The 22,685-nt window shown below is 37.3% G+C and overlaps 1 protein-coding gene and 1 long non-coding RNA gene across 9 annotated transcripts in view; one reads left to right on the forward strand and one right to left on the reverse strand.

Moving 5' to 3' along the window:
* The window catches only part of CTNNA2 (catenin alpha 2), a 1,472,650-nt gene that overhangs the window by 894,327 nt on the left and 555,638 nt on the right, over positions 1 to 22,685 (reverse strand). For all 5 annotated transcript variants that reach the window (XM_054678551.2, XM_016948864.3, XM_016948863.3 and 2 more), the window contains one exon: positions 18,923 to 19,118. In XM_054678551.2, the coding sequence (XP_054534526.1) occupies positions 18,923 to 19,118 (196 nt within the window). The remainder of the gene's footprint in view (positions 1 to 18,922; positions 19,119 to 22,685) is intronic.
* LOC104005050 (uncharacterized) overlaps positions 1 to 22,685 on the forward strand; it is a 62,456-nt gene that overhangs the window by 26,737 nt on the left and 13,034 nt on the right. The gene's annotated exons all lie outside the window — the stretch shown is intronic.

Genomic DNA, 22,685 nt, shown 5'->3' on the forward strand with positions numbered 1-22,685 from the left:
ATACCGATTGTCAAGGTGAAAAAAACATACAAATCATAAGCACCAAAACAGTTATTTTCTGGATGGAGAAGAAAATGGAGAAAAAGCTACACAGAAAGAAGCTGTGGATCAAAGTGTGCAATAAATTCAAACCAATTGCTGCTGCATGAAAGAAAAATATCAGGGTCTGTGCAAGATGAATATAAAGCTGAATTATTCAACAAAACAAGGAGATACATAGTAACATTGATCTTGGTCTGCATCTGGAATAACTGGTTTAGTTTATAACTTCATTTTACCATATAGAAATGCAAATTGAAGATTTAAAAAAGATAAAAATATTAGCGATATAGACTTCATTAACAAGGAAAGATAAAAGGGGAGGGCCAAATTATTACTCCCATTGTCAATCACAAAACTGTCAAATAAAAGAATAGTTTCTAAGTATCTGAAAGATATAAAACCAGAATAAGACCCCAGATTAAGGGGATAAGAGCACTTGGGTTAAAGTTCTAGTTAACTAATAGCTAATTCTGAAAAACAGTTTGTTACAGAGCCCGACAGTACAGCTAAAAGCTTCTGACACTCCTAGAATAGGAGATACTCATTCGAAATCAAAATCGCCACCATAAAATTGTGTAAATGCATGAGATACGAAAAACTAAACCTCATGAGAACTTTACAGAACTAAATTTAAAGTCATTATCATTAAGCTCATACTATTGCACATTTTAGAATGTATATTCTTCTTGAAAGATGAACATGAAAGAGCAGAATACAAAGATTCTTGATTTTTTAATCAATTATATTCATTTTCAAGACAGAACATAAATGAAATATAAACATGAATTGAAAGATGCTGATTTTTGACCAGGTCTTGCCTGAATACCAGAAGAAGTAGATAAATTATCTTCAATTTTTTTTCTATTACTTATTTTATCTTTGCTCTTTAATCTCTAGGACACTCTATGCAAAGGGATTCTGACCCAGAATTGAAAACAAACTAATAAAAAATCATAAAATCTACTCGTTGTTCTAGGATTACACCTTTTACGCAATGTCATGATCTGTTTCCCAAGGCTGAAATGAAAGAACCAGGAGGGTCTTTTGTAAAAACCGGGAGGATTTTCTTGAAGCACCTCTCCAGGGGGATTTCTCTTGAAATGCTCGTATCTTGCCTTGTTTTCCGTGTCTTTCCTGACTCTTGACTTGCTGTCAATTGAGACTGGAAGCTCCTCTGGGGCAAACCATGCCTGGGCTGACTAATCGAAATCCAACATTGGGCAGTGGATTCAGTCTCCATTCTTCCTCTTCTTTTTAAAATACAAGACAAAAATATATGGTTCCAAGAAATATTAGAGAACATCAAATTTGAAGATTTTGTTTCCTAGCTGAGAAATTAAGACCAAAGATTAAATAGGCTTGCTCAGAGAAACACAGCCTAATTAACGACGAAGCCCTTCTGCCTTGCTTTTCTTAAGGAAAACAAACAGAATACAATGGGGCTCTCAGATCACTATACCAAGAAGAGCAAGTGCTTGTTATTCAGAGCTCTTGGCATAAAAAAGAGATGTATTAGTTATAATAGTCACACTTATAGTTAAAGACCATATTTTAAATGTATTAGGTAATATTGCAGATGACTGCTACCATTTCAGTGGAAGCCCATAGAGAAACAGATCAATATTTTTAATCATGACATTTAAGGTATTACCAAAGCAGTAAGTTCATAAGGCTCACAATTAGAAGTAAACCAATTAGTCTCTTTCCTTTCTGCCTACACCAAAAGATCATATTCTAATGAATGTAAATATTTAATCCTTTTGACCTTTCATCCCTTAAATACTCCCATATGAATCTGCATCGGGGAACTATAATATAATTATTATAAGAAGCAACAAACTGCTTCTTCCTTTATGCAGCCCATACAAATACGTGCACATTTTAAGGGCTTTTCAAAAGCCAATGTTATTAAATACTTTTATGCTTTAAAAAGACAAACGTACTTGAGCTCAAATTTCACTCCATTCACGAGAGCACAAGTACAAAGAGAAATGGCAGAAACACTAAAAATATTTCAATAATATGCATTGACTTACATAGCATTAGTTATTTTTAGAAATTCAAAATAGAAGGCCAGATTGGCTTAATAGCACCACAAAACTTAAACTACCCTTGGGTTGTTAAAACTGTTTTTTTAAAGTAAAACTTCAAATAAATCGTGCCAACAGCTCATTAAATCCTTATGGTCACATGCACTGAAATGGCAAAAAATGTGAACCTAAAACACAGACATGGCCAAAAATGGAAAAATTATCTATTTACCTAAAATATACAGCATTTCAGCTTATCGTCATTTCATAAAGGAAAAATCATGTCTTTAAAAGCAATTTAATTTTCACATATTCAATTTAAAAAATGTTTCTTGTTTTCCCAAATTCATTCTGGCATTTATCTAATTCTTAGAATTTTATAGATTAGATGAGACTGGCATTAATATTTGACAAATACAAATTGTGACACATAAAGGCTGACTTGCACCATGCCATATATTTGGCTTTTGGCAAACCTGAGTCTCCATTGTACCCAAGAGGGCACACATAACACCCTGCTTGGTATCTACACCCCACAGCCTCCATTTGGTAGGACAAGGGTTTTCCAGGAGAAATCTGGCACCAAGAGGCAACTATTTCTAAAAGAAGGGTCATGAACACTGCATTGTGTCACAGAAATTTAGAAACAATAAATGCACTTTTATATAAGTACAATTATTTCAAATTAGCATAGCATTACTTATCAATTATTACCTATTGTGAAGGTTAGTTTACTCTGTGAAGTTGGTCAGGCATTAGTACCCAGTAATATAATCAAACACTAAGCTAAGTTGTTGCTTTCTAGACATTTTGTAGATATAGTTAACATTTAAGTAAAGAAGATTCGCCTTGATAATGTGAGTGGGCCTCATTGAACCAGGTAGAAGGCCTTACAAGCAAAAACCGAGGTTTGCTGGAAAAGAAGAAATTCAAGACTTCAGCATAACTCCTACTTGAGTTTCCAGCCTGTCAGACTGTCCTATAGATGGTGGGTCCTATAGTCCCACAACTGTATGAACCAATTCCTTAAAATACATACATATATAACCTATTGGTTCTCTTTCTCTGGAAAACTCAGACTAAAATAACTAAAGATTATATATATACACACACACACACATTTTATATATAATATACATATATATATATAATTATTTATCAAGGGGTTAGAAAAGGCCTTTCTGAGCAAATGTCTTAATTAGCATTTACATAATGCTTTCTATCTATCAGTCACTGATTTACATGCCTTGCCTATATGACGATCATTATTATTCCCATTTTACAGGTGATGGAACTGAGGCCTATGAGACATTAAATACTTGTCCAACACCACACAGTTAATAAATTATTGAGTCAGGTTTCAAATGTAGGTAGGCTGTCCAGTTCCGTAAACTGTACTCTTAACGAATATGCTATACCGCCTTAAAATGAATAGCTTTAAGACCTGCTTTGGAGCATGGCTGAGGGCTTTTGGATGTGAGGAATGAGGGGGCAAAAAAGAATAAAGTTTAACTCTAGCACTATTGATTTAAGCAACTGGATTGTTAGTACCATTTCTGAATTGGAAAAAAAATGAGAGAGGCTGTATTTGGGCTATATTAAATAGCAATATCTATGGCTTGGGCCCAGAAGTAGAAATTATGGAATGGTTGGTATATACAGTAAAATGATTGACAAAGAAGAAAACAAAGCTCAGTTCAGAGCCCTGGGACATTCTAATAAATAGAATTCCAAGAAGATATGGAACCAGAAAAAAGTGGGAGGGAAAGGAGGTATTGTAGAAGCCAAGAGAAACAAGAAAGGGGATGAACCAGGGATGCCGGGCGGGAGCTCAACTTTATGTGATGCAACTGAGAAGTTAAGTAAAGATTTAGGGAAAGAAACATCCAGGTTTAACAAAGAGTTGAACCCAGTGACTCAAAGCAGAGCAAGATTGGTAAGCCTGAGAACCAGAGAAAAAGTATGGGAGAAAAAGTGACCATTCATAAGCATCAATTTTATTTTATTATTATTATTATTATTATTTTTGAGATGGAGTCACTCTTGTCACCCAGGCTGGAGTGCAGTGGCATGATCTTGGTTCACTGCAACCTCCGCCTCCCAGGTTCAAGCAATCCTCCTGCCCCAGCCTCTCTAGTAGCTGGGATTACAGACGCGCGTCATCGTGCCTGGCTAATTTTTTGTATTTTTAGTAGAAACGGGGTTTCTCCATGTTGGCCAGGCTGGTCTCGTGGCTTTTCATTCATTTTTAACTGTGGTAACAAAAGAGTAGGCATACAGTGTCAAGCATTATGATTTTTAGTTTAAGATGAGGTAATTCAGCCTCTGCATTTCTTTCTGTTTACCACTTTCTAATGATTAATGTGTCTGCTTAGCCCCACAATGCTGGGTTGACATCTCCATAATTTATTGTAAGATCTGATTTTTCCATATTGCCTATATATCACTCCAAAGAGCTGGTCATCTGAGACCTTTTATTAACATGCACCTAACAAGATTCAGCATGGTTTAACCTTGACCTGTTTGTTTTCTTTTCAAAAGCAGACTCATGGAATCAACCTAGGTACTGATCAACAGTGGATTGGATATAGAAAATGTGGTACCTAAACAATAGCAAATACTACAAAGCCATAAAAAAGAATGAAATTATGTCCTTTGCAGCAACATGAATGCAGCTGGAGGCCATTATCCTAAGTGAATTAATGCAGGAACAGAAAACCAAATTTCACATGTTCTCACTTGTAAGTGGGAGCTAAACATTGCATACTGATGGACATAAAGATGGTGACAATAGACACTGGAGATTACTAGAGGAGGAAAGGAAGGAGGGGGGCAAGAGCTGAAAAACTAACTTGGGTACTATGCTCAGTTACCTGGGTGACGGGGTTAACTGTATCCCAAATCTCAGCACCACACAATATAACCAGGTAACAAACCTGTGCATGCACTCCCCAAATCTGAAATAAATCTTGAAATTATTATTATTTTTGTTTTAAAAAAAGAAGAGTCACATCTAGAAGCACGCTTGCCCAGCCTTGGTTTCTGAGAGGTCCAGAGTTAATGAAGACTGCCTGGTTTGCATCAAGTCACTGACATCAGAATTAGAACACATCAGTGAATCAGCTTCGTCTTCAACAATCTTATCTGGTTTTTATTCAAGATGTTTATATCGAATGCATTTTTGATTGAATTACAGACCTAGCTTTTAGAGAGAAAATGCTTGATAACCAGGTTTCTTTATCTTTATGTGGTAACATAGAGTATTTTATGCACAAATCAAACGTTTTGTTTAAGGAATTTTCCTTAAAACAAAGTGAATTACATGAAATGGAGATAGTTTCATGATCTATCGGAAAGATCATTTTATGATTAAAAATACAATTTTGTCATTAACTTTACAACTGATGTGTTAGAAAGCTTAAGAGCCCAATCTGTTGTCCAGTTGTAGCAAGAATAACAATGACGTTAGCAATAAAGACAACGTCCACCAGGTTTTTCAAGTCTGAGGTGTGCTAGGTCTGTTGCTAAGTACTTTACATGCATCCTATCATCTGCTCTGCATAGCAGTGCTGGAATGAATGTAAGATAAGCCCCAGTGAACTCATGAACACACTGGCACAGAGTGAGTAAATAATTTTCCCAGGTCGCACAGCGCAGGCACCATAAAAACTACAGTTGGAATTTGAACCTGGACTCTACTGCAAAGCGAGCCCCACCCATTGAGCCATCTGTGGCTGTGTTCTCGGGTGGACAGGTTTGCACAGGATGCACAGGCCCTAATGTATATGTGCATTAGTCACTTCCCTGACTCTTCTTGAGTCTTCGACCATATTTGTCTTTTCTCTTTTCCGTGGATTTCTTATTCTCTTTCTGTATTTTGTATATCCTTGCATGCCTCTTTAAATGTTTTCTGTGAAACACAAGAATGGTTTTACTTAGACTGGTAAGTTTAGACTTCAAAAAAGGGTATTAAAAGAAACAGTCCTGAATTGGCAATCTTCTAAACTAGATTTCTGATTCTTATTCATACAGATGTATAATTTACCATTCTTTGCAAGTCAGCTTAAAAATAAGAATAGTTCGGCATTCACACTGTGTTTGTTCTTGCCATTTTTGCTAAGCATATCAACAGAAAGGTTTGTGATTATGGTTTTTTATTATTATGCTCTGCTAAGTTAATAATCTATCAATATTGGTTTATTAATTGTGACAAATAAGTGTAGAGTATATGTAATTTTCTGTACTATCTTTGCAAATTTTCCATAAGTCTAAAATTATTCTAAGTTTATTTTAGAAAATGGAACAAGATTAGGTGATGCCATATAAATAGATGTTTTCAAATCAGCAGAGTAAATATGTAGGGTTGTGATTACTGAGTTATAAGGCAATTAAATCTGTTTAGTTTTATTTTAGAAACTGCCAAACTGTCCTTCAAAGTGGCTATATCATATTGCATCTGAATGAATGACATCTCCTGTTGCTCCACATATCACCAACATTTTGTATTGTCAGTTGTGGAGATTTTAGTGATTCTAGTAAGGATATTAAAATCTCATTGTTGTTTAATTTGCATTTCCCCAATCACAAATGATGGTGAACATTGCTTCTTATGCTTATTTGCCATCTGCATGTCTTCCTTGGTGAGGTATCTGTTCAGGGCTTTCACCCATTTTTATGTTGAGTTACTGGTTATCTTGTGCAATTTTAAGAGTTCTTTGTATATTATGGATATAAGTCTTTCATCAAATATGTAATTTACCAGTTTTTTCTTGCAGTTTATGGCTTGTTTATATTCTCTTAGTATTATGTTTCTCAGTGCCAAAGTTTCTAGTTTTAATATGAAATTCAAATTATCAATTTTTTTCATGAATCATGCTTTTGGTTGTTTCATTTTTAAATTGCACTTCCATAGCCTATAATCATCACCCTGTTTAATATTTTACTTATTTGTCTCATCTCAAAATGTAATATTCTTATTAGCAGATAATGTATGTTTTCTTTATTTCATATTCTCAGCACCCAAAATAGTGCCTGTGCATAGAACTCAAAAAATATTTGCAGAAGTAATCAATGCACATGGATATCAGTATCAGTGTCATATTATACAAGTATGGATAATGCTTCAAATGACAAACAGGATGACTTTGAGAGACTATATACAAAGTTTCTTACAAATGGAGTGGCAAACAATAAACCATTGCTATTGTTGCTGTTATTTTTGCTGAAAGAATATAGCATTTTCAAAAGCCAAGGGTTCCAGAAAGAGAGGTCAGGTGAAAGAATAATATGCCATTATCTTCCAATGTCTTGCAATAAAAGCCACACAAAGGGCTCTGTGCTGACCTGAAGTACTCCTGGGCCCTCAGCTAATGCAAACTTTGGCATACAAATATATTTTATTTAAAAAAATATGCAACAGATGAACCTATTGCAAATGTTAAAATTTGCATTAAGATGAATCCTAAGGGTATATGACATTTTCACGTGTATGCATTTTTCTTCATATTTTCACATCGAACTTCTTTTTGTCTTTTTGTCATTGTATGCATCTCTAGGTTTTTTGGTATTTTTTAAACTTCTGATGTTAAACCTTCTGAGAATTGATTTCATTCCTAGATAGCATACTTTTCCATGGAAAAGAGACCTAACTAATTAAAATGATGTTGATAACGATGTATTAAACTTAGGCTATTAGTGATTCTCAAACTTTAGAAGCATAAGATTTACTTGGGGTGCTATCTAGTAATAAAATTTACAGGGTCACCCCAGACATACTGAATCTGGAGTTATGGCTAGACTTATCAAGATGAATTTTCATGGACTCCTCCCATACCCACCCAGGGAATTCTGAACCAGGTGGTCTGTGAACTTCACTCTGAGAAACACTTGTAAAATGAAGTTTCTATAAGGAAGGGGAGGAGAAGCCACTGGAAGGACAGTGAGTGGCAGTGTATGGACATAGTGGAGCACCATCAGATCTCTAGCTCAGCTGCACTCATAGACTCAAGAACGACATCCTCCATTCCAACTTCAAGGTCTGCCCTTGCTGGATCTAGCACACATGCACTTTATTACATTACTCAAACTGTATCATTTGCTCTTGCTTTGTCACTCAGGCTGAAATGCAGTGGCTCTATCATAGCTCAATGTAGCCTCAAACTCCTAGGCTCAAGCTATCCTCCTGCCTCAGTCTCTAGAGTAGCTGAGACCACAGGTGTGCACCACCATGCCCAGCTCATTATTTTATTTTATTTTTTGTAGAGATGGGGGTCTTGCTATCTTGCCCAGGCTGGTTTGAACTACTAACCCAAGCAATCCGCCCACCTTAGCATCCCAAAGCACTGGGATTACAGGTATGAGCCACTGTACCCGGCTGTGAATAGTATCATTTTAAAAAGTAATGGATCTACACTCAGCAGAGTCCAGGCTCAATGAAGTGAGATCCGTAGAGGGAAGATAAATGAGTTATCTTCCCGTCTCTTACCTAGGATTTGCTTCTTGTATCCCCATTTTCTGTCCTAGAATACTCTTCTTTCCCCAAAGGTATCCTCCTTCAGTGGAAACATCCCCTCCGCTCCCCATACAGGAGTGAAATCTTACCCTAAGACCAGCAAGAACCCATACTAGAACATGGTAACTAAGGTACCATCCATACAGAGGCAGTCAGGCAGCAGTGAAGAGTCAGCGCACAGCACAGAAAGGAAGCCCAATATCCTAGGAGACTCAAGTATTCAGGGTATAAGGAGTAGAGGCATAAAGCCAGGGATACTTGAGAAAAGGACACACAGAGGAGTAACAGAATCCTGCCACCTCCCGCAACTCTTGTTTTTAGAGAGGCTGACCCCTGCGGAAAGTGCTGCAGGAGCGAGAACATGCCCACCATCCCCACACTGTGCTGCTTTATGTATTTATAGGGCAAATGAAGGAGGAGGGACAGGGCTGTGTGACAGAGGGAGCTTCCTGGTCAGGGAAGTAGTCTCTGACCAGCTCTCAGCCTAGGAGTTCACACAGCTGGCATCAACTGAAGTTTCTGTTGGGTCCTCTCATTCCACTAACACCACACCACCAAAGAGGGTGAGAAGCAGGGAGGCACCAGGTCATTAGGAGGCAAGGGCTTATGACCTCTCAGATATGTGAAGGAGACCTTTCTGTCATGCTCTGTCATGTTTTCTCAGTCTTGCTCTCTGTCTTAGCCCATTGGTCATCATTTACTTAATAAATATCGATTGAATAAAAATGAAATAGTGAGGCCAGGCACAGTGGCTGAGGCCTGTAATCACAGCTTTTTGGGAGGCCTAGGTGGGCAGATCACAAGTTCAGGAGTTCGAGACCAGCTTGGCCAACATGGTGAAACCCTGTCTCTACTAGAAATACAAAAATTAGCCAGGCATGGTAGCACACTCCTGTAATCTCAGCTACTTGGGAGGCTGAGGCAGGAGAATAGCTTGAACTCAGGAGGTGGAGGTTGCAGTGAGCCAAGATGACGCCGCTGCACTCCAACCTGGGTGACAGAGCAAGACTCCATCTCAAAAAAAAAAAAAAAAAGAGAAAAAGAAAAGAAAATAGTGGAACTTGTTGATATCACCATATCACTTCACATTTGAGGTTATGTCATAACAAAGAAAATACTGCATGAGAAGTGAATGGCTTGGCCATCACTTTCATTTAGGAAATGGTCCCATGAAGAAGCTTCTTCTTTCATCTGCCCCTCCTTGTCACTCTGCTCCATAAGATTCCCCTTAGTTTTGAGTTAGGACCATGTACATCTCATCTACACGCTGGCCAAATACACCTTGGTGGCATGGTCATATCTTAGCTGTTTGGATTTGTTATTGCTCAGACAGACAGTGGGCAATGTGAAAATGCTGTTGTCGAATGAAGGCAGGAAACATAAGCAACTGCTCCATGGCTTAAGAGAATGTGGAGATATAATAACGGGGTGACAGAGGAGGTGTTTTAAGGATTCTCTATAAGTCCTATGGCATACAACCAATGCTGTGTTACACCATTAAATGGATTTGCCTATTGAGAAAATTTGAGAAAGAATGCCTATCATTCAAAGCACAGCTTTCAAATCTATTTCAAATTGAATAAGATTACTGACTACCGTATGTGAACACCCCATTTTTAACAGATGCAGTTACATACCATATAAATGAATTAAATAAAAAATTCTTAGGCAAATTATGCCTCATAAAAATTGGCCTTTTCAGCAGCATCCAAGAAAGGAGTAATCGTCAGCTGTATTCAGTAAATAAAATCCCTTAAAAATGTACGGGAGATCCACACAGATGGCAGTAACAGACAAAAAATTGAAAAACATCTCCAATAGTGGTCAAGTATCAGCTATCCATGGTCCATTAAAAACACCTCTGTCTTTGTTCAAAATAATCGAGATCATTTCATCTAATCTGCTTTTGCTCTTACTTTTTCCACAAAACATTTTTGGGATTATCTCTCCTCCCTACCTGCTTTCTAGATAAAGAAATTTCCTCTCTGCATCACTTCATGCAACCCTGAACCGTCTTTCTTTGTATTATAATTATGGCTCCTTCTCTTCATATATACCCTGATACTTCTTTTTTGGGCTGGAAACAATAAGCAAGCAGGCAAACAGTTGTAATTTTGTGCTTGCCTTTAATGTCTCCCCATTGCTCCTCTCCATTTCTCTCCTTCCACTCTGTGACGATCTTCTAATGCATGCCTGAAGTGCTCACTATGTGCAGACATTGTGTCAGGCTCCAGAGATACATAAAATAATAACAAAGGGGCCCTTAGTTGAGTACCAGACTATGAGAGGCAAAAAGAAATACCTTCAATATGTATTGCAATGATAACCAAAAGAGAGTCTAGTTAGCATTCCTACCTACATCAATTATTTCAACATCTTTTCTGTTCCTTCAGGATGGATTCCTTCTTTTCATTTAGCTATTGCCCTTGTGGCTTCCTGAAAATGCACTTTTGAATATAATTAATGACACCTGTCTAGCTAAATCCAAAGCATTTTCGCATTATTCATTCTCCACAATCTCTGAACACTCTGATATGACTACAACAACATTCTAGAGTCTAGAGTGATCACTATCTCCTTTAAGAAACATCCTATTCCCTTGGATTTTAGGAGTCTTTGTTCGCTGGATATTTTTCAGGGGATTGCTTTCCCTAATTTATTTCTACTTCATTTTCTAATACTAGTTTGTTCTTTATTCCAAAACTATACCTTCATCCCTCTGTTCTCCTCTTTCTATTGGCAAGCACTTCCAAATTTCTCTATTTCACCATGGCATTGTCCTTCTGCCAGGTGGTCCTCCCCATTCATCTATGTTTAAAATCAAACCCGTACACTCTCCACTGCCCCTGTCACTCCTAAAGACTTCCCAATTAATTAGCCTAGGGCCAAAAATGTAGAACAAATTTTGGCTCTTATCTCCCCTTCAGTAAGTTGAAAAAGATTTTATTCTTTTTTTGTAATGCCTGCAACTTTTAGCTTCTTTCTGTTCCCATTACCACCTCCTCAATCCTGGACCCTCAAAGTAGTACTATATTTTGTTTCATTTCCCTTGATATTATGATCACACCTAACCAATCTGTCTGGGTCCAGTTTTTCTCTAATTTAGTCAGGTTTTCATGAAGTTGCCATATTAATCTTTTTAAAATATCATTTAAGTGGGTAGAAGCCAGCCAGGTAGATAGCTTCTGTCCTCCTTCCCTCTCTCCCTTCCTTTCATCATGTTGTCTATACTTTTCCCTATCTGGATCTGTTCTATCATCTTATCATATTTCCTTCTTTCTTTCTTTTTTTTTTTTTTTATTTTGAGATGGAGTCTCTCCATCACCCAGGCTGGAGTACAGTGGCACAATCTTGCCTCACTGCAACCTCCGCCTCCCAGGTTCAAGTGATTCTACTGCCTCAGCCTCCCGCCTATCTGGAACTACAGGCATGAGCCACCACACCCTGCTAATTATTTTGAATTTTTAGTAGAGACGGGGTTTCACTATGTTGGTCAGGCTAGTCTCAAACTCCAGACCTCAAATGATCTGCCTGCCTCGGCCTCCCAAAGTGCTGGGATTACAGGCATGTGCCACCCTGCCCAGCCATCTTATATTTCTAACTGTACCTGAATATGAAACATTTCATCAAATCAGGGCTTCTTTATCCAACCTCCAATTATCAATGCCATTCTTGTTTTTATGCCTTTGAAAATTAGATACAGCCTGAAATTCTTATCCCACCAATCTTAAACCTGCAATTCTTGTCCCACTGGTCTTCGAAAATTTTTAATCAATGATCAGATTAAATATTACCTCCTTCTTGTTAATTTCAGCTATATATCTTTTTTTCCACAACTCCTGAAATATTTAACTGCCCTATACATTTGACTGCCCAGTATATACTTAACACATATTCCTGTGTACCTGCAGAATTTCAGGCTGGGTAACACATCATTTAGCATAGGATATATCTATTCATAATATTTTAATATAGAATATCAAGTTGTTTCTCCTAGGTAAGTCTTATCTACCTCTTTTTTTTTTTTTTTTTTTTTTTTTTGAGACAGAGTCTCACTCTGTCACCCAGGCTGGAGTGCAGTGGCATGATCTCGGTTCACTGCAACCTCCACCTCCTGGGTTCAAGTGATTGTCCTGCCTCAGCCTCCCCAAGTAGCTGGGACTACAGGTGCCTGCCACAACCCCCGGTTGTGGTTCTTCTGCCCAGCCTGCTGCCACTAGACTTCTCTTTCACTGTGTTAGCCAGGATGGTCTTAATCTCCTAACCTCGTGATCTGCTCGCCTTGGCCTCCCAAAGTGCTGGGATTATAGGTGCAAGTCACCACGCCAGGCCCTTACCTACCTACTTCTAAGTAAACAATAAGCTCATAAACCTTGTATAATGACTGCCTGTTATCAGCTGCCAAATGTGAAACACTAAATAACTACCATGGATTGATAAGTAATCTAAGCAGGGCTGATAAGCAAGAAAGGGATTAGTCCACTTCTTCTCAAATTGGCTGTAAAATGAAATCACCTGAGGAGCTATAAACATCTTGAAGCCTGGGTCCAACTGCAGAGATTCTGATTTAATTGACGAGGGGTGAGGCCTGGACATAAAGATTTCAAGATCTTCCCAGGTGATTCTAGTATTCACTAAAGTTTGAGAACCCCTCAATTAGTGCATAGTCAAAAAAAAGTTTTCTGTCTAGGAAAATCTTCGTGGTAAACACTGAAAACGTTCTGGAATTCCCCGATTTAAGCTTTCCTTGGCCCAGAGCTTCAATATGAAGAAATGATTGGAATAACTGCTTTGCATTCCTTGTTTTCAAGAAGCTTTTCTGTGAATGGTTCACTAGCTGCACAACTATCCACTCATAGTTTGCGGACACCACGTGCAACTACCACCAACTGTAAGCCATACCGAGCTACTCAATCTTCTTCATGAAGACTATTAGATGCTGATTCAGCTCTCTAGCATCCTGCTTGGAAAGGCCGGGGCTTGCTCACTAATCAAAAGATAGTACACATTGCTATAGGTAGTATACATTGATTTAATAAATTATAATTAATAAATCTACTCTGACATCTATAGAACATTTAGAGTTTTTTTAATCCCCTGTGACTTCATTTAGTAAAACAATTCATTTAGGTAGACACAATAATTGTATTTGTAAAATGGAGAAACTGAAGCTAAAACTGGTTAAGTGACTTAGCTTTTCAGCTAGTTATTTGTAAAAGTAAGATTAGAAGTTGGATATCTTAACCAAACTGCCAATGCTTTCCTGATTTCACAAGACTCCTTCCTGAATATCACCTACCATGTGCTAGAGGACCATGCCGAGTGCCTCAGGAGAAGAAATACATAAATCTCATTGTTCCTATTCTGATACGGTTTAAACTTACATTAGGAAGATAATATGCATATATCACATGACTTTAGTCATAATTGAACAGATAGGAAGGCAGAAACACACACACCAAACTAGATATCCCATCTTTCCCAAAGTCTAAAACATCAGAGTTCTAAGTTTTGAATACAATATCTCTTTTAGGCAATTTATTTTTGTTACTTCTTTTAAATATAAATGCTATCATAAGCCTACTGTATATAAACACACCTGAGAGCAAAAACTTACGCATACTCCGAGAATGACCCCATACGGCAGATGCATCTGAATGTGTCTGCCGAGCTAGGGAATCTGGGAGTGGCCCACCCAGAGATTCATTCCTTGTCTATGAGTAACATCTGAGCCCGCAGCCCAGCCCGTGGAACATGGGGTGCAGAGGGGATGGAGGCACCGTTTTGGGTTGAATGAAGGTTGCCAGGTGAAAGTTGTTAGGTAAATGGTGCTACGTGAAAGTACTATATGAACTGCATGCCTTTCACAAATGGTTATGGTTCTTCTGCCAGCCTGCTGCCACTAGACTTCTCCCCTGTAGGTAAGCCCCCCCGCCAGTAAAACTCCCTGTCTCATTTGCTGGCTCTGGGTCTCTTCTTTGGCCCCGTGATCCTGGCGTCATCCCCATCAGAGTCCATAGGGGTTCAGCACAACACCTACTCCAGTATTTTTTTACAGATATAGGGAAATCTTCTACTGGAATATTCTAGAGTAAAAATATAGTCACCACTCATACTGAAAACTTTTAGAGATCTGGCATGCAGCCAGGTTTAAAAGATATATATATATATATATTTAATAATAAAGAAATTCAAATAACACTGTTTAGCCATATGAAATACAATAATAACATAGTTAAATAGATAATTCTACAATCTTGACAGATTGGGTAATTATAATGAATGTTGTGAAACTTCAAAAGAAAAACAAAACAGTTCTATATTAAAAATCTGAAAATGGACATGTACAATATGAAAATTGGCATTTACTTATGCTGAAAACAAAAAGTGACAATACTTTTTAATAAAAACAAAAACAATGCAATAGTAAAACTAACAGATTTCATTCCCACAACATATCATTTAATAAATAAGTCATGTATGGCTGCTGGAGGTAGTTTAAAAGAGGTTATTGTTTTCTAAATGTCAGCGTGTCCATAATTTCTGAATATCATCTTGCATATTGGAAAACAGATTTCTATGATAGAAGGAAAGATACTGTGTTTTAAAGTTTCCATTAACTACATATCTTGCCCCATTCCATATTCCTTCCCCACAAGCTCCTTTCTCTCTACCTCTCTCTCTGAAAATCAATGCAGGCTCTCATTGGTAAATAAAATTTGGGTAATGGGCAAACAGGAAAATCAGGTAAAGCCAGATAAGCTAAGGGGATTATATAATGACGAGCTGTGCTAGAGAATGGAAAGAATGGAGATAAGAGCTTCTCGGCATCAAATTCAAGCAAGAGACTGAGGACCTTGCTGTCAGTGAGGAGGTGCACCACTCACACCTGAGAGGCATGTGCGGTGTATGGAAGAGATTGCAGAATGAAAAATAACAAAGCAAATTTTAAAGGCTTTTACCCATTTTTTGGGTTATTTTGCATACTATAGTAATGCTTCTTTGAATTTGACACTGTTCAAGAGAAGGAGCACGTGGCATTTGAGTTTTATACAGGTTACATGTAGACAACATTTCTGATATAGAATTGTTTTGTAAGAAGAAATGGATAATATAAAAAGAAAACTTGAAATATCCCCTAGAAGTTCAACCATTGTTAGCTGTCTTAAATTAGCATCTGTAGAAATTTGTTACTCTAATACTCCTAGGATAGTCTGGCCAAGAACTGTGTTGTTTATTATGTTATATCCACAAGAACACCATTTCGTGTAAGCTTCAAGAAAATGAAAACATTAGTTTCTACAGAATGTGTGAAAACTAACTTGTAATGACAAAAGAATTCTTAAGAGGTTTTGGAGAAACTAAAGGGAAAAATTTATTATCATAGAAGACAAATGTTTTAAAAAGAGGCCCGGGGCCAATCAAACCACTCTCTACTATGAATACCTTTGCTATCTTCAGTGCAAAGATGGTTTCATGGATGTATACATTTGTCAAATTTTATCATATTGTAAATTTTAAGTGCATACAGTTTATTATATGGCAGTCAACCTAAAAAACCCACAACAAAAGAAAAAAATAAAACAACTATCCAGGCTATAGATGCATGAAAACAAACAAGCGTCCATCTGCAATTCAGAAGGAATATCAGTTTTCAAATGCACCTGAAAACTTAGAAGATTTCGCACTGCCAAAACACATACACAAATATACTCTTCACAATAGATAAAATGTGGCACATTTAACGTTGCAAATTAAAGTAATAATTTAAGTTAGTATAATAGAGATGAAATTAATTTTTAGGAGGAAGGAGAGGATGAGGAAGAACAGGGCAGAAGGGGAACAGTATTTGTTAGTGTGGAAGGAGGGTTGGTGTTTCCAGGTACTAAATATCCAGCTGTGAATTGATACAGTGGTAGGTTTGCAAGAAGAATTGGAAGAGACCATTCATTCACCTCTTAATTCAATAATTCAACAAATATTTAATGAGTACTAAGCATTGAAAATCAATGATTAGCAAAAGAGACATGGTCTGGTCTCTGCCTTTATTAATTTATAGTATGGCATGAAAGACAGTCACCTCACAAATACTTAATTATCCTGTGAAAAGTAACAAGGAAAGAACCCATTAAAAAGTATGACAGGAGTTTCAGATAAAGTTTCCCTGAGAAGGTATTCCTTGAGCTGGGAAGTGTAGAAATGTGTGAAAGAGGCAGCATATATAAAGGCCCTGGGGCATGAAAACATAGTGCTTTTAAATAACTAAGACAGGAAGTGGTCCATTAAACAGATACATAGGAGGTAAGATCTAGGAAACTTTACAATAGACTATATTTGGAAGGAAAGGGAAATAACAAGAAGGGCACTAAGATTTATGCAACGTGCAACTCAATAGATATGCATTGCATTCTTCAAGGCAGAAAATGCAGGAGAGAGACCAAGCTTGGGAGTAGGTGTCTGTTCTGATTTCATGGTCCTTAGAACTTTCAACTACAATGCTGCGTAGGACTAAACCAAAATTTAAAAATTCTCTGTGTCAAAGGTCACAATAGAGTGAAAAGGCAACCTACAGAATGGGAGAAAATATTTGCCAATCATTGTCTGATAAGGTGCTAATATCCAGACTATATAAAGAACTCCTATAACTTAACAACAGCAACAAAACCAAACAACTTGATTCAGAAATGGGCAAAAGACTGGAAATATTTCTCCAAAAAAAATAGTCAAATGCCTAGGAAGCATATAAAAAGTTCTTCGACATAAGTAATCATTAGGAAAATATAAATCAAATCTACAATGAGATATCACCTCACACCAATTATGATGATACAATTCACAAAATAAAACAAGTGTTGGTGAGGATTTGGAGAAACTGGAACTGCTGTGCACCATTAGTAAGAGTGCACTACTATGGAAATGGTGCAGCCACTATGGAAAACAGCATGCAGGCTCTGAAAAATTAAAAATATAATTATCATATGATCCAGTAATACCACCTCTGAGTCTATATCCAAAAGAACTGAAAGCAGGGCATTGAAAAGATATCTTTACCTCTATGTTCATAGCAGCATTATTCCTAGGAGCCAAAAAGTGGAAGCAACCCAAACATCCGTGAATGGATGAATGTATAAACAAAATGTGGTATATACATACGATGGAATTCTGAAACATGCCACAACATTTATGAACCTTGAAGACATTATGCTAAGTGAAATAAGCCAGTCAAAAAAAGACTAATATGTATGATTCCACTTATATGAGGTAATTAGAGCAGTCAAATTCATAGAAAAAGCAAGTAGAATGGTGATTGCCAGAGGCTTCAGGGAGGAGGATATGGGGAATAGTTTAATGGGTATAGAGTTTCAGTTTGCAAGATGAAACAGTTATGGAGATTGCTTGCTCAACGATATGAATATTGTTAACAGTATTGAACTGTACACTTACAAGTAGTTAAGACTTTTTTCTTTTCATCTTTTTTTTTTTTTTTTTTTAGAGATGGAGTCTCACTCTGTCACCCAGGCTGGAGTGCAGCGGCACAATCTTGGCTCACTGCAACTTCCGCCTCCTGGGTTCTAGCAATTCTCCTGTCTCAGCCTCCTGAGTGGCTGGGACTACAGGCGCACGCTGCCATGCCCGGCTAATTTTTTGTATTTTAGTAGAGACACGGTTTCACCATGTTGCCCAGGCTGGTCTTGAACTCCTGAGCTCAGGCAATCCACCCGCCTTGGCCTCTCAAAGTGCTAGGAATACAGGTGTGAGCCACCACACCCGGCCGTAGTTAGAATTTTATGTTGTATATTTTATACAGATGAAAATTTTAAAATGCTAAATCAACAGTATTATAGCTAGCTAGCTAGAGAGGTAGCTGATTTATTAATGAGTGGCTAGCTTGCTACGTTTGTGAGGAAATCTATGAACTGAAAACCTGAATTTGAGACTCGCAGAAAAATAAGAATAATTCTCCTATAATACTTTACATTCTTCTCCCCCTTCATCCGTAGAAACCTGATTTTACATTGACTCTATAAACGTTAGGTCTTCCCATCCCATTCTCCCTAAAGCCTGAGTTTGACACAAAGTCTGTTTACATTTACCAAGAAGAAACAACTTGAAGATTTGACGTAACAGCAGACATGGAGTGTTTGTAGCTGTACCATACTGCAACAACGAAAATATCTCTATGTACCACATCCAGCAAACATTAAAAATGACAAGTGTAGATAGAAAGGAAAAAACGTAAGACTTCTTCTTTGAGTAAATATCCATTGATTCTAAAGAAAAAGCCATTGTTTGCACATCAGTATAGATCCGCCTTGAACAATAATATCATTCTGCCTACCTTGTTTGCGCACATCCTCTACAGCAGCCACCAACTCTTCTTTGAGATCTTGACTCTCCTTAGCGATCTGTTCACCCTTTTCCAGGAAATTCTGAGTGGCTTGCTCTACAGAGGCAGCTAGTACATGGGCTTTCTTTGACCTCCCTTTCTTTTTACCAGATGGGCCTTTGTTGCTTGTGTTGACAAGTGTAGTCACCTTAAATATAAAAGAAAAACTGTAAAACTTCTTTGCAAAACTGTCTAGAAATGTCATGTTATCTCATAATTTCTAAATCTCCGTGTTTATTAAATCATGGGATTTCAATACTAAATCATGAATGCACATCACTTAGCCTCCTCACATAACCTTATCAAGGAAAGTGTGAAATTATGTGGATTATCATACAAATAAATGGTTATCATTTATTTCCTGTGGAAAAACAAAAGCACATGAATAACCAGAAATAGCATACTTGCCAGTAGGTCAAAGCTTCAAGTTCACTCACTTTTACAGACTGACAGGTACAGTGCTCCTTGGAGTACCCAGCCTCAGGGTGGCAAGGAAGCAAAGCAAATATGGAAGTACCTCTGAGTATTGAGCTAGGAGAACCAGCATCCAGTGCTGAGCTCTGTAAGTCAGGGCAGAGATGAATGAGCAATTAATAAATAATGAGTAGCCAACACCCAGTACTTATGTGTTATTTTCCAAGGACTTTCGAAGACCTTTGCTATTTAGAATTTTATCTTATACAAATAAAATGGTAAATTTCTGCCAGGCGTGGTGGCTCACACCTGTAATCCCAGCACTTTGGGAGGCTGAGGCAGGCAGATTGCCTGAGGTCAGGAGTTCGAGACCAGCCTGGCCAACATGGTGAAACCTCATCTATACTAAAAATACAAAAATTAGCCGGGCCTGGTGGCAGGTGCCTACAATCGCAGCTACTTGGGAGGCTGAGGCAGGAGAATCGCTTGAACTCGGGAGGCAGAGGTTGCAGTTAATCTAGATCGTGCCATTGTACTCCAGCCTGGGTGACAAGAGCAAGACTTCGTCTCCAAAAAAAAAAATAAACTAAATAAAATGGAAAACTTTATGTGAGGGAAATAAATGATTGAGACTCAATGTTTAGTTAACCAGCTAAAGTTTCTAGAATCATATTAGATTTGAATGTATTATTACTCTTTTTCTAAGTATCATAATTTGGACATCTATCTCAACTGCCAGACTTCTTTTAACACTATATCTAGAGGTAGTTAATTTGCTAAAAAGGCTACTAATATCTTTTGAGCAACGTGTTATCTCCTATAAACTTCTGAACCTTTATTTTCTACCAGTGAGAAGTTTGGAGGGGAAATGAATGCAACTGTTCCATATTCTGTTCAACAAAAGTTGCCAGTCATGTTTACTGCTGTATTTTTTTTTTTTATCGGCTTCACAAGAATGTAGGTTCTGTGGTTTATTTTCGTTGATATTTATCCTGGTTAGCAGACTAAAGATGTTATTGGAGGTTATTAAGAAAGCCAGTCTACAAAAAAGTTCCAAATGCAGTTAGCTTCTGAGGTTTACTCCAAATCCCAGAGCAATCAAAGCGATGACTCAAAGTCACAATTAATATCCGGTCAGTTTATAGAGAAAGAGATAACACTGAAAGAAAAAAAGGATTGAATAAATGTAAGCTAAGATGATGTGTATAGATAGAACCAATACTTAAGAGGTGATTAGTGCAGGGTTGGGAGCTGTTTTATTCAGCTCTCTTTTGATTGCTAAATAATTAGGTACAGTGAATTTAAGAAAGATTCTATAAGGCCATTTAAGTACAAACACTAGCCAAAAAAATGGCAAAATCATTAAATATAAGAATATCAGATAATAGTGGTTTAGCTGTAAAATGTGTATGCCATGAGGAACACGTTGTAATCTTTTCAGTGCCACCCATGTGAGGCAACCATTAAAAAAAGAAAGACAGCTTGTCACAAAGATTGCTTTTCTGAGGTGCAGAAGCGTTCTCCTTAATGAGGATTTACTCTAACACATGAACACGCTACTCTTCCAAGAACCTCAACTCCCCAGAACAGCCAATACCTGGAAACAAGCACATAAGTCCCCTAAGCAAACACAGCAACCATCTCTACCATCTGCATTTAGGCCAGGCTCCTTTTATCAGAGGAAAATACTCCCTATTCTCACTGAGATGTGATTTATTTTCAGTTTATGCATAATTCTAAGATGTTTCATAATCTATTTTTTTTTAGACTTCACAAATTAAAAAAAATAGGGTGGAGAGGAGCTATTAATTTTAGATAAATTGACATTTCAAAGAAGTAGAAGCTGGTAGTGACTACCAAAATTGCTACACGACTATAATGTGGGTTCATTTTCTGGAGGGGCCGACACATTTCTAGCCTTCTATATGTCATGGTGCATTACTGCATTAGGCATAGTTTTGGTGACGCAAATAATAGCAAGCTAGTAGAAAATGTCAGTTTTGTGGGTGGGGGGGGAAGAAAAACATGGAATATTACCAGGAAGTTCCTAAGAAAAATGTGATTACTTTCAGAAGAAGCAAATCAATCCTCATTTAGTAAAAGCTCGCATGTACTCATGGGTGGAAGAGCACAAAGGGAAGAAAGGGAAAAGAGACAAATGGAAAGAAAGGGATGGGCTTCCATAAAGGCTCCTGTCATAATCAGCTTGGAGTAAACAATTGTCAATGCTTTTCACTGCTATTCAGTGTTTTATTGGAGGAGAAACTATTAAATTAGATAAGAAAAATAAAGAAGATATATAAGTATTAGAAAAGTAAACATTAAATTACATCTTAACTTATAGAGAATATGATTCTTAAGAAAATAAAAAAGAATTAAAAGACAAACAAGTCCAACTACTACAAGAGCGAAGAGCAAGGTGGCCAAATACAACATAAACAATAAAAACCTAATGGAAGAGCAGTAACAAAGGAGAAATGTGGTTTTAAATATGCCATTCATAAGAAGCATACATTTATATGATCAGAAATAACCATAACATATCATGTAGAATGTTTCATGGGGGAAAATGATAACATTTTAGTGAAGAACATAAAAGAAGACCTACATAATAGAGAGACATCCCGCATTCTTGGATGGGAAGACTCAAGATTGAAAAGATGTCATTTCTGCCCAGTTTATTCTACAATTAGCATTCGAGATATTTACACAGTAAATAAGCAAGAAAGTCTCTCACTCGGATCAGTTCTCTTTTTACTGTAAACTTAAAATATCCTCTCATTCAGTTCGGTTCTCTTTTTACCATAAACTTAAACTTTTCAGTAAATTAGAGACAGATTATTTAAGATTAGCATATGCAGGACTCTTGCTGCCCACTTCTGGCCAATATATCAAATGTTTAAATGGAAGCAGCAAAAGTAGTTTAGCTCCATTAGTAGGTGAAAAAGTTGGGTCTATCTTTTTAAACTAACCACTCTTGGGAATTCTCAGCCTAGCCCTTGCTATGCAAATTCACTGATTTAGTCCCACTCCTTCCCCCTGAGTTGCCATGCCCGTTCTCTTGCCACCCTATGACAATGCATGCCACTCTACACTACTGCACATTTTCCTTTTCTCCCACCTGAAGTGTCATTTTTTCCCATGATGTTACAGGCTTTTATTCTTCTTGAGCTGTGCATATATTTACACCTAAAATTCTGAAAGTTCATATTCATCTACTTCAGTTCTATCTTGTTATTTCACGGGTAGGGAAACCCAGCTTAGAGAAGTTACCATACGTTAAAAAAAAAAACTTCTTCAA

Source organism: Pan troglodytes, chromosome 12 (assembly GCF_028858775.2).
Source record: "Pan troglodytes isolate AG18354 chromosome 12, NHGRI_mPanTro3-v2.0_pri, whole genome shotgun sequence".
Taxonomy (NCBI): Eukaryota; Metazoa; Chordata; class Mammalia; order Primates; family Hominidae; genus Pan; species Pan troglodytes.